Here is a 12,859-nt window from a genome sequence, read left to right on the forward strand (position 1 = left end):
AAAAGAAAAGAACTTCCTCTGTAGTATACAGCAGCTGATAAGTACTGGAAGGGTTAATATTTTTAATTAGAAATAATCTATAAATATGTTTAATTTTCTGGCACCAGTTGATTTAAAAATTTTTTTTTTTTCACCGGAGTACCCCTTTAACTTCTACGTGGAATGGGTAAGTGTTTATTGCAGTGGAGCCCAACCTTTTCCAGTTATGCATGGGGTTAGATTCCACAACAATGCACGGTCTGTTACATACAGCTTGGGTAAAGGCTTGTTTTCGGTGACTTTCATCTTCAAAAAGGAATGTAAGGCTGGTAAATGATGAATGACGACAAATGTATCTGATTCATATCCACCATTTTAGCAACATTACTAGATTTAGTCCATTAATAACTTTGATAACATGAAGCAGACACCTCACTGCTTTTCCTCTAGGTTGTTCTCTACTATAGCAATTGCATGCGAGTCTGTTAGCAGGTATGCTTATACATTATATATTATACATTCAGGGATGTGGAATTCCTATCGCCCGACGCCCGGGACATGCAGTTCCGGGCGCCGGGCAGGTGAATTTTTCCGGGCCTTAGTCCTGCTTTGGGCAAGCAGAGCCAGACCTGACGAGTGCGGCGGCGCTCAGAGGGGTGTATGGAGCGGGCTCCCGACTTGTACCCGCTCCATACTCTGCAGCCCCCAGCATGAGGCGATCGCTGCGGCTGGCTATTAACCCTTTAGATCGCTGCTGACAGTGGCGTCTAAAGCGACCTCTGAATTCTTCCTGGTGGACTAGTGGGGTGGATCGCCCCCCCCGCAGCATGATCGCGGGGGGAGTTCCACTATAGAGGTAGCCGGAGGGCTTACCTCTGTTCCCTGGTGTCCGTGGCTCTGTCATTGATAGAGCCTAGTCCAGCCAGGCTCTATCAATGGATCGCAGAGCACACAGATCAATGGAGTTCAATAGAACTCTATTGATCTGTATGAGGAATCTAATGATTCCTCCTAAAAGTCAAATAAAGTATTAAAAAAAGTTATAAAAGTTTAAAATACACACATTAACCCCTTCCATGTTAAAAGTTCAAATCACCCCCTTTTCCTATATAAATACATATAAACATAATAAAAATAAACATATTTAGTATCGCTGCGTACGTAATTGTACGAACTATTAAAATCTAACATTATGTATCCCGTATGGTAAATGACGTAAGTGTAAAAAAAAATAACAAATCACAGAATTGCAATTTTTATAATATCCCAGAAAGTTAAAAAGCGATTAAAAAGTCAGATCAATACCAAAATGGTACCGATACAAAACCAGATTATGGCACCAAAAATGAGCCCTCATACAGCCTGGTATGCGGAAAAAATTTTTTTTTCAAAAAGCTACAGGGGTCAAAAAATTCTGAATTTTTAAAAAATTTGTAAAACATGACGGAAACTATACAAATCTGGTATTGCTGTAATCTTGCCAGCCTAAAGTATCAAAACAACATGTTAGCTCAACCACAAGGTGTAGAAAAGAAAACCACCAAATTTGCAAAATTATCTTTTACTATTTTAATGTCACATCACCAATTATTATATATATTTTTTGTTCGGAGCATATGTTATTGAAAAATTAAAAGATATCATTATAGTAGGTAGTTATGGCTATTATAGGGCGAGGAGGAAAAAATGAGAGTGTAAAAGTGAAAATTGGCCCGGACAAGTGGATCGTCATGAGGGACAAGTAGTTTTTTTTAAATTTCCACACCCCTGTACGTTATACTATTGTTCTGTAACATCATATCCTTATACCTCTCCAAGCTGTTGAGGCTGCCATTTTGTCAGTAGCTTAGATAAAAATGTGCCAGTCCTGATGTTCTACAATATGAATGACATGACATAGAGAATCACAAAGTTCTAACCATAAAAGAATTCTGGTCCAGCAAAATCAACTGATGTAAATCTTCTTTATTTAGGAACTTTAAAACATCAAATGGTGGTGTACCTATGTTTTAAAGTTCCTCAAGGAAGACTTCTGGGACTTTGACCTACAAGACGGGGTAATAGACCCTTATTTTTTTCAGCTTTTTAAGGCTCATTGGAGACGTAATTTAGCGTGACCCTCTCCATTGAAGTCTGTAGGAGATATGGCTGCTTGCTGAGCTTTTCTGGAACTCCTACTAGCTTCAGAATAAATTTACTGTAAAAAAAATGATATGCTGTGTTCAACCCCCACCAGTCTCCAGAAAGAGGGGTGCCTGGTCCTCAATGCCAGGTGCAAAGGCAGATGTTGTACATGGTTATTGTCTGTTCTGAAAAATTGAAGATTTAGACATAGCCAGGAATGTTCATGCCGACTCATAATAGTAAACTAATCCCCATTTTGTATGTATGAGGAGGAGGAGACGGCACTGTACAGTATAAACATTTAACACCTCTATGTGGATAATGTACTGTAAATTTGATTCACCCCAAGTTATGTTATTTTTTTTATTTATTATTTAATAACATATTTACAATAACAAAAATAAAGACAGAAAAAACACAAAAAGGAAAAAGCTTATGATTAGCTTAACAACCTATCGTCTTAGTATTTGCTCAAAAAGAAAAATAGAAGGCTTAATACAAGCATGACGACCGAGATTTAAAGGGGTACTCTGCCCCTAGACATCTTATCCCCTATCCAAAGGATAGGGGATAAGATGTCAGATCGCCGCGGTCCCGCTGCTGGGGAGCCCTGGGATCCCCGCTGCGGCACCCCGCTCTCATTACAGCACAGAGCGAGTTCGCTCTGTGCGTAATGATGGGCGATACGGGGGACGGAGTAGCGTGACGTCATGGCTCCGCCCCTCGTGACATCACGGCCCGTCCCCTTAATGCAAGTCTATGGGAGGGGGCGTGACTACTGCCGTGACATCCCGAGGGGCGGAGTCGTGATGTAACGATGCTCCGGCCCCTGTACTGCCCGTCATTACGTGCAGAGCGAACTCGCTCTGTGCTGTAATGATAGCGGGGATCCCGGGGCTCCCCAGCAGCGGGATCGCGGAGATCTGACATCTTATCCCCTATCCTTTGGATAGGGGATAAGATGTCTAGGGGCGGAGTACCCCTTTAAGAGCAAAGGGAAGGGGAGAAAAGCAAATTCCAGCATCCATACAAACCTCCATTCACATCACTTCCTACTACTTCATAGCAACCACTACTTCCTTCCAACCCATCTTCTTATGCCGCTTACGCGGTGGAACTGGGGGAGGTGTGGGGGACCAGGGACTCTACCCAGTTATTCTGATTACTATGCTCGCACACATTACTTTCATATTATGAAGTCAGTTTTTGTTCTCTTATTTCTGCTATTTTATTTGTCCAGAAGTCCCATATCATATTATCCTGCATTACATTTTGTCTAATCTTAACCTTTCCTGCGGCCGACACGCCCCCTCCATACACTTCTATGGCAGGGCCGGAGTGCTGCCTTCGGCAATCTCCGGACCTGCCATAGAAGTGAATGGAGGGGGCGTGTCGGCCGCAGCTTCAGCTGTGGTCCAAAACGCTCGGCTCCTGCATTGAGCAGGAGCAAGCCGGGTCCCCGTACAGGAGATCGCAGGGGGCCCCAGCTGTTGGACCCCCCACGATCTAACACTTATGCCCTATGCTTAGGATAGGGGATAAGTTTTTTGTTTTTTTCCCCCCATACTGGAGTTCTCCTTTAACTTTCTGGCACCAGTTGATTTAAAAAAAATAAAATAAATTCCACCGGAGTATCCTTTTAAAGTACTTTTTATTGCAATTTTTTTGACAAGGGCTCTGTGGTATAGAAACATTTATATTTTCTGGGCAATGCATACTGGGGGACAAGGAAAGCAATGTTCCTATGGCTGCCCTATGTAAGAAGGGAAATAAGGAAAAAGCTAGTGCTCAGTGACATCTGCGTTACGGTTCAGATGAGAAAGTGACTATATGTCACTGTTTTTCAAATAGCAGAAATAACTGGAATGACTGCAGTGAAAGAGTAGAGGCAGCACACAGCTGTGGCAGTGTTATCATCCAACAGTATATACAGGGTGGGCCATTTATATGGATACACCTTAATAAAATGGGAATGGTTGGTGATATTAACTTCCTGTTTGTGGCACATTACTATATGTGAGGGGGGAAACTTTTTAAGATGGGTGGTGACCATGGCGGCCATTTTGAAGTCGGCTATTTTGAATCCAACTTTTGTTTTTTCAATAGGAAGAGGGTCATGTGACACATCAAACTTATTGGGGATTTCACAAGAAAAACAATGATGTGCTTGGTTTTAATGTAACTTTATTCTTTCATGAGTTATTTACAAGTTTCTGACCACTTATAAAATGTGTTCAATGTGCTGCCCATTGTGTTGGATTGTCAATGCAACCCTCTTCTCCCACTCTTCACACACTGATAGCAACACCGCAGGAGAAATGCTAGCACAGGCTTCCAGTATCCGTAGTTTCAGGTGCTGCACATCTCGTATCTTCACAGCTTAGACAATTTCCTTCAGATGACCCCAAAGATAAAAGTCTAAGGGGGTCAGATCGGGAGACCTTGGGGGCCATTCATCTGGCACACGACGACCAATCCACTTTCCAGGAAACTGTTCATCTAGGAATGCTCGGACCTGAAATGGCCGCCATGGTCACCACCCATCTTGAAAAGTTTCCCCCCTCACATATACTAATGTGCCACCAACCATTCCCATTTTATTAAGGTGTATCCATATAAGTGGCCCACCCTGTAGATTCAGATCATTCATTCTACACAATTAGTAATAAATAGATGTTCAGATTAAAGATGTTCGATATCTCATATACTACTCATATAAACCCTGATCATTAGGGGGAGCCTGTTCTGGAAGTTTAGTGGGATAACAGTATTTCTATGTGCAAAAGAAGAATGAAGACTTATATCCCAGCACATGTTCATTGAATCACGTAGGGGGAAGGTGAGAGATATTCAGCAGAATCAAAGAACTCTAATTTCCTTGTCCGATCTGCTTCAGTGAATTTCTACCTTTTCCAAATAAGCCTCTTTTCCTCTAACATAAATACATGATCAGTTTCCCAACCGCTTTCCAACAAAGTGTGTACTCAACCTTCCTAAGGTTTAGTCGCCACCATGTAACTGTAACCTGTATGTTAGTGTTTGCCTGTCTCGCTGCTTTGCATACTTGTATGGGTAATGGAGTATTATTAAGATGATGAATACAGTTTGTGAGTCACACAAGTAAATATAACCAGATCTCTAAGAAATCACTGTCATAAACAAGATTCTCTGGATAGCTCTCTGGTGATAATACAATGCACTGTGTGAAGTTGTCTGACACATATTAGAGAATGTAAAGCCTAGTTTTTTCTAATCTGTTCATATTTTCTAATAATGTTTTTTAAATTCCATTTCTTGTACATTATTATGGGGCAGGCATTTAGCTTGAGCTGGTTTTAACAGCAAGACCCATGGACATCGGTATATTAGACTGGAGGGGACCCTATTGACTTTTACGGTTGAGTTTTCTAGGCATGCTCTGTTACCAGTGCAGAGGTCATTGTGCAGATAGGGAGAGACTGGGTTCTTACCATCGCCTATTGTGAACGGCCTTATCCTGTCTTATCATATACTGTTGCCACCTTTCATTGTAATCCTGCCTATGATATATGATACTAAAGAGGAGACTAATAAAAAGTGATCTCTAAAGAACAAGTGTAGGCTTATAAGGCTTAATATTTTCTGTACAACATAAAAAAAAATTATTTTTCTTGTGCAGCTTTCTGAAGGAGGTCTGTATGTGTGTATGAGCACATTCCTTGGATTTGGAAGGGAACATGTAGAACGACACTACAGGAAGACAGGACAAAGTGTGTATATGCATCTAAAACGCCATGTAAAACCGGTGAGTTTTCTATATAATCTCTTGTGGCAAATATAAGAGTTTCAGTTGTAATAATTTGGTTCAAAGAGTGTTCGCAGCTGTCAACAGAGTGTTGATTGGGATTTATTTTTTACAATGATTTGGCTTAGTTGCTTAACCCCTTAAGAACTCAGCCCATGTTAACTTTAACCCGTTTACGCAAAATCAGGTACATGTACGTGGTGATTAGGGATGACTTCCTGCATCACCACGTACATGTAACTGATAACTTTAGATTGTCACAGCACCGCCGGGCGCTGTGACAGTTTATTGAGGCTGGCTGTGCTGCACAGCCAGGCCTCCCTGAAGCCAGCCAGGGACCAATCGCAGCAGTCCCCAACCTGCGATCGCTGCTATTGGTCCATCAGTACAGACGGACTAATAGCAGGGATATTGCAGGGGTCTCCTCTTCCAAGGTTCCTACGTCGCTTCACACAGTGAAGCGATCGGTGGTGAGGGGGGCCCTGTTGGAGGAGGCCTCCTGAGTTATCCCTGTAGATGCTGCGGTCACTGTGACCGCGGTGTCTATTAGGGTAACAGAGGGAGGGAGCTCCCTCTGTCATCAATTGGCGCTCTGCAAAATGAAAGGTGAGCGCCGATGGTTGCCATGGCAGCCGGAGGCCTGACATTGGCCTCCATTGTCATAGCAACAGGAGGATCAGTCACTACCATAAGGTAGAGACTGATTTATCCTATGTCTGTCAGTGTAAAACTGACAGTCATTAGTATAATTCAATGGAGTACAGATGTGTACTCCATTGAATTATGTGTATAGTAGTAAAAAAAAAAAAAAAAACTTTATTTAAAAGGTAAAAAAAGTAAAAAATTGAAATAAAAAACAATCGCAGAATACTGACTACTTAAAGAGGTGCAGTTTTTTTAATGGGGTGGTTTAAGGGGGTATCTAACATACATTCCCCTCAATTCCACTTCAGAACTGTACTGGTCCCTGAAAAATCAGATTCAGAAATTTTCTTGAAAATCTGGAAAATTTCTGCTAAACTTATAAACCCTCTAACGTTCTAAAAAAGTAAAATAATATTTATCAAATGATGGAAACATAAAGTAGACATATTGTAGATGTGAATTAATCATTAATTAGGTGCAGCGTGACTATATATCGTTCGAGCAGAAAATGTAAAATCTAGAAAAATGATAATTTTTCATATTTTTGCAAAATTTGGGATTTTTTTCCCCCAAAAACCGCTAAATATATCAATCAAAATTTACCACTAATGTAAAGTACAATATGTCACAAAACAACTATCTCAGAATCACTTTCATAAGTAAAAGCGTTCCAAAGTTATTACCAAATAGGTGGACACATGTCAGATTTTGAAAATGTACCTTGGTCATTAAGGCCAAAACAGGCTAAGTAGTAAAGGGGTTAAAGCGCAACTGTCATGAAATCTTTGTACTGTATGCAGGTGGTGGGTATAGCAATGTTTTTACCTAATATTTGCAGGCTTTCATGACCCCAAAAAATGCTTTTGATCAAAGCCACTGACGGTCGGATGGGTGTGGCAAGAGGTACGCGATACCCCGCTGCCGCCATGCCCACCCTCTTTATGTCAGCATTGGGACCGCTGTGTGATTGACACACAGGTCCGAGCACATGCGCCCTTCAGCTAATCTAACGTGTGCGCCGCTGCGTGTCATCCAGCAAGCGCTCGCTCCCGCCGCCATTTTTCTCCTCAGTGCGCTTGCGCAGTGCTAGCTGGATGACACGCAGCGGCGCACCCATTAGATTAGCTGAAGGGCGCATGTGCTGGGACCTGTGTGTCAATCACACAGCGGTCCCAGCGCTGACATACAGGGAGTGGGCGTGGCGGAGGCGGGGCATCGCGTACCTTGCGCCATACCTATCCGAACATCAGTGGCTTTGATCAAAATCATTTTTTGGGGTCATGAAAGCCTGCAAATATTAGGTAAAAACATTACTATACCCACCACCTGCATACAGTACAAAGGCTGTGTGCAGGTTATTGCACCAAGATTTCATGACAGTTGCGCTTTAACCCCTTAAGGACTCAGCCCATTTTGGCCTTAAGGACTCAGACAATTTAATTTTTACGTTTTCATTTTTTTCTCCTCGCCTTCTAAAAATCATAACTCTTTTATATTTTCATCCACATACTAGTATGAGGGCTTGTTTTTTGCGTGACCAGTTGTCCTTTGTAATGACATCACTCATTATATCATAAAATGTATGGCGCAACCAAAAAACACTATTTTTGTGGGGAAATTAAAACGAAAAACGCAATTTTGCTAATTTTGGAAGGTTTTGTTTTCACGCCGTACAATTTCTGGTAAAAATGACGTGTGTTCTTTATTCTGAGGATCAATACGATTAAAATGATACCCATTATTATATACTTTTATATTATTGTTGCGCTTAAAAAAAATCACAAACTTTTTAACCAAATTAGTACGTTTATAATCCCTTTATTTTGATGACCTATAACTTTTTTATTTTTCCGTATAAGCGGCGGTATGGGGGCTCATTTTTTGCGCCATGATCTGTACTTTTTTTGATACCACATTTGCATATAAAAAACTTTTAATACATTTTTTATAATTTTTTTTAAATAAAATGTATTAAAAAAGTAGGAATTTTGGACTTTTTAATTTTTTTTTCGTTCACGCCGTTCACCGTACGGGATCATTAACATTTTATTTTAATAGTTCGGACATTTACGCACGCGGCGATACCAAATATGTCTATAAAAAATGTTTTTTACGCTTTTTGGGGGTAAAATAGGAAAAAACGGACGTTTTACTTTTTTATTGGGGGAGGGGATTTTTCACTTTTTTTTTACTTTTACTTTTACATTTTTTTACATTTTTTTTTACACTTGAATAGTCCCCATAGGGGACTATTCATAGCAATACCATGATTGCTAATACTGATCTGTTCTATGTATAGGACATAGAACAGATCAGTGTTCTCGGTGATCTTCTGCTCTGGTCTGCTCGATCACAGACCAGAGCAGGAGACGCCGGGAGCCGCACGGAGGAAGGCTATCATTTAATAACAAAATCTATGGCAAAACCAAAAAATATATATTTGTGGGGTGAAATTGAAAAAAGAAAAATGCCAAAACAATGGGGGCTTCCATTTCTACACAGTGCAATTTTAGGTAAAAGTGACATCTGATCTTTATGTATCTTTCTGTTGGTCCATACGATTACAAAGATACCCAATTTATGCATATTTTATTTTATTTTACTACTTTAACTCTTAAGGACGCAGGGTTTCTCCGTTTTTGCATTTTGCATTTTCATCCTCATCCTTCTAAAAATCACAACGCTTTCAGTTTTGCACCTAAAATTCCATATTATGGCTTATTTTTTGCATCACCAATTCTACTTTGCAGTGACATTAGTCATTTTACCAAAAAATCCACGGCAAAAAGGAAAAAAAAATCATTGTGCGACAAAATTGAAGAAAGAATGTAATTTTGTACATTTTGGGGCTTCCGTTTCTACGCAGTGCATTTTTCGGTAAAAATGACACCTTATCTTTATTCCGTAGGTTCAGTACGGTTAAAATGATACCCTACTTATATAGGTTTGATTTTGTCGTACTTCTGAAAAAAAGGAAAATTTATATGTTAAAATTTCTCATCTTCTAATCCCTATAACTTTTTTATTTTTCCGCGTACAGGCCGGTATTCTTTGCGCCGTGTTCTGAAGTTTTTATCGGTACCATTTTTGCATTGATCGGACTTTTTGATCGCTTTTTTATAAATTTTTTCATGACATAAAAAGTGACCAAAAATACGCGATTTTAACTTCTTTTTTCACTTTTTTTTTTGCAGTGATACAGCTCCCATAAAGGGATATAACACTGCACACACTGATCTTTTACCCTGATCCCTTTGCATGGATCAGCATCCTAGGGGCTCGATTGCTCAAGCCTGTAGCTCAGGCTTGGAGCTATCAAACGCCGATTGGACACGACGGAGCAAGGTTCGGGGGCCTCCGCTCGCGTCCTAAGCTGCCGGGAAGCTTATACTTTCATTTTAGACGAGGCGATCAACTTTGATCGGCGCGTCTAAAGGGTGAATAGTGCGCGGCACACCGATTGGTGCCGCACGCTATTAGCCCAGGGTCCCAGCTATCATTAGCCGCTGGGACCGACCCGGTATGATGCGGGGTCACGGTGTGACCCCGTTTTAAATACCGGGCGTAGGGTGTACAGGTACATCCTACGTCCTTAAGGAGTTAAAAAAAATTATCTACATGTATCAAAATTTGTATGTTTAAAATTGTCATCTTCTGACCCCTATAACTTTTTTTAATTTTTCCGCATATGATGATGTATGAGGATTAGTTTTTTTTGCACCATGGTCTGTGGTTTTTACTGGTACCATTTTTATTTTGATGGGACTTTTTGATCGCTTTTTATTAGTTTTTTTTATGGTACATGAAAAGATCAAAAATGCACAGTTTTGGACTTTGTTTTTTTTTTTATTTTTTACATGTACGCCAAGGACCGTGTGGTTTAACTAACCTTATATTTTAACAGTTCGGACATTTACGCACGCGGGGATACCACATATGATTATTTTTATTTTTGATTACATTGTTTTATTTAAAAAATGGGAAAAGGGGGGCGATTCAAGCTGTTATTAGGGAAGGGGTTAATTCACTTTTATTAAAAAATTTTTTTCCTATAGGGGGCTATTACATGCAATCAGAAGATTGAATACACTGTTCAATGCTATGCCATAGCATAGCATTGATCAGTGTTATCGGTGCTCTGCTGCTCTAGCCTGCATAGCTGGCTGGGAGCAGCAGAGGACCGATCGGAAGTTGAGGAGGCAGGCAAGGGCCTTCCTGCTGTCCACTCAGCTGATCGGGACCTGCGATTTCGCCGCGGATGTCCCGATCAGCTGCCCTGAGCTAACTGGTACCGTTAACCCTGTTAATGTCACAATCAACTTGAATTGCGGTGTCTAAAGGGTTATGCCGTGGGTCCTGGCTGCTCATAGCAACTGGGACCCACCGGGTTTGGACCGTATCACGCACATTTAAAAAAAAAAAGTAAACTGGTGCCAAAAAAGTTAAACAGATTTGTAGATTACTTCTATTTAAAAATCTTAATCCTTCCAGCACTTATCAGCTGTTGTATGCTACAGAGGAAGTTGTATTGTTTTTTTCTGTCTGACCACAGTGCTCTCTGCTGACACCTCTGTCCATATCAGGAACTGTCCAGAGCTGGAGAGTTTTGCTATGGGGATTTGTTCCTGCTCTGGACAGTTCCTGACACGGACAGAGGTGTCAGCAGAGAGCACCTTGGTCAGACTGAAAAGAACAATGCAAGTTCCTCTGTAGTATACAGCAGCTGATATGTACTGGAAGGATCAATATTTTTAAATAGAAGTCATTTACAAATCTTTTTAAGTTTATTGTCACCAGTTGATTTAAAAAAATAAAAATAAAAAAATAAAACTTTATTGTATGAAGTTTATTTACTCTACGCACTATGCCATTGGGAAGAGACCAATCCATCGAGTAACGCTTTGTCCATTTTCTGCAATAAATTACTGACATCTTGAAGAAAACCTTGATCTGTGGCACTTCCATACAGTAATCTTCTCCTATTTTGATTCCCCTGGTATCAGGTTTACCAATCTAAATTTTTCTAAATGACTAGTTCAAAAATTAAGGACAGCCATTTTTTTACAGACAAACTAAAAAACCTTAATAATCATAAATATTATATAGTATACATTTATAATCTATAGTTAAAATCATTACTAGCATTTACTGTTTTTACAGACTGTCCTGGAATTTGTGGGTGGTTGGCATCCCTGATAGGTATGTGCAGTGCCGCTGCGTATAATTCCCATGTATGAGCAGTATAGTGATTAACGCTGGCAAAGTATAATTTGCAGCAATGCACATGCATATGGAGCACAAGGTTATGGCATATCCACAAGAGTTGAAGGCATAACATAGAGTGGCAGAGGAGTTGTCAAAAAAGCCTAGATCAGTGGTTCTTAACCTTGTTGGAGGTACTGAACCCCACCAGTTTCATATTCGCATTCACCGAACCCCTCTTAATTGGAAAAATAAAATATGATTTTTTCAAATTCAAAACATAGGAGGTATATATTTAAGTATATATTTATACATAGGTGCACAAAATGAACAAAACCATGAAAACATGATTTTCACACAAAAACTAAAACATGGAGGGACATTTATCAATGTTTGCTTATGTATTCCTTTTTTTAATAATTTTTTCCTTACTTTTTTTTGTTGCTTATGTGCGACTTATTTATCAACTGGTTTCAGCCTGTTGATAATTTTCTTTCACGTAAGCAATTTTTCCTTTTTTACTTTGGTGGTAGCTTTTTTTGCTCCATGTTTGAGCTAGAGTAAATTTAGTCAATTTTTAACCCTGTTGCGACTTCTTCTTGCGCAGTTGCGACTGTCGCAGTTAATAAATACCTGACTACCCGTAGTCCATTTTTAAATTATTATTACGTAGTTAATTTTTGGAAAACTTGCTTTTCTCGCTTTCCAGTCAAAATGCCGCACGAAAAATCGCGTAGTCGCAGTTGCGACAATTTTGCGACAATTATAGTAAAGAAAACCTGACTAAACCCGTTGATAAATGTCCATAATAATGAATATTTACTGCAAATCAGTGTGACTTCTGCTGTTGTCTTTCAGAGACCAGTTCAGAAATGCGCGGCTTTACCTTGGCAAGTGCCACTCTTATGTCATTTTCGCAACAATGGCAGTGTTCGCCCTCATTAGGCAGGCAGTGTTCCCCCACATTAGGCAGGCAGTGTTCCCCCACATTATGTAGGCCAGTGATCTTAAACCTGCGGACCTCCAGATGTTGCAAAACTACAACTCCCAGCATGCCCGGACAGCCAACGGCTGTCCGGGCATGCTGGGATTGTAGTTTTGCAACATCTGGAGGTCCAAAGGTTG

The 12,859-nt window shown here is 40.2% G+C and overlaps 1 protein-coding gene across 9 annotated transcripts in view; it reads left to right on the plus strand.

Annotated features, from left to right (window-relative positions):
* Positions 1-12,859, plus strand: part of USP13 (ubiquitin specific peptidase 13) — a 153,847-nt gene that overhangs the window by 33,865 nt on the left and 107,123 nt on the right. For 7 of the 9 annotated variants that reach the window (XM_056565255.1, XM_056565250.1, XM_056565246.1 and 4 more), the window contains exon 2: positions 5,762-5,887. In XM_056565255.1, coding sequence (XP_056421230.1) covers positions 5,789-5,887 — 99 coding nt within the window. In that variant the 5' untranslated portion in view covers positions 5,762-5,788. Of the gene's footprint in view, positions 1-4,900; positions 4,943-5,571; positions 5,633-5,761; positions 5,888-12,859 lie in introns of those variants that run through there. The other 2 variants (XM_056565249.1, XM_056565254.1) reach the window with 2 other exon arrangements.

The sequence above is a fragment of the Hyla sarda genome, chromosome 3 (genome assembly GCF_029499605.1).
Source record: "Hyla sarda isolate aHylSar1 chromosome 3, aHylSar1.hap1, whole genome shotgun sequence".
NCBI classification, from domain to species: Eukaryota; Metazoa; Chordata; class Amphibia; order Anura; family Hylidae; genus Hyla; species Hyla sarda.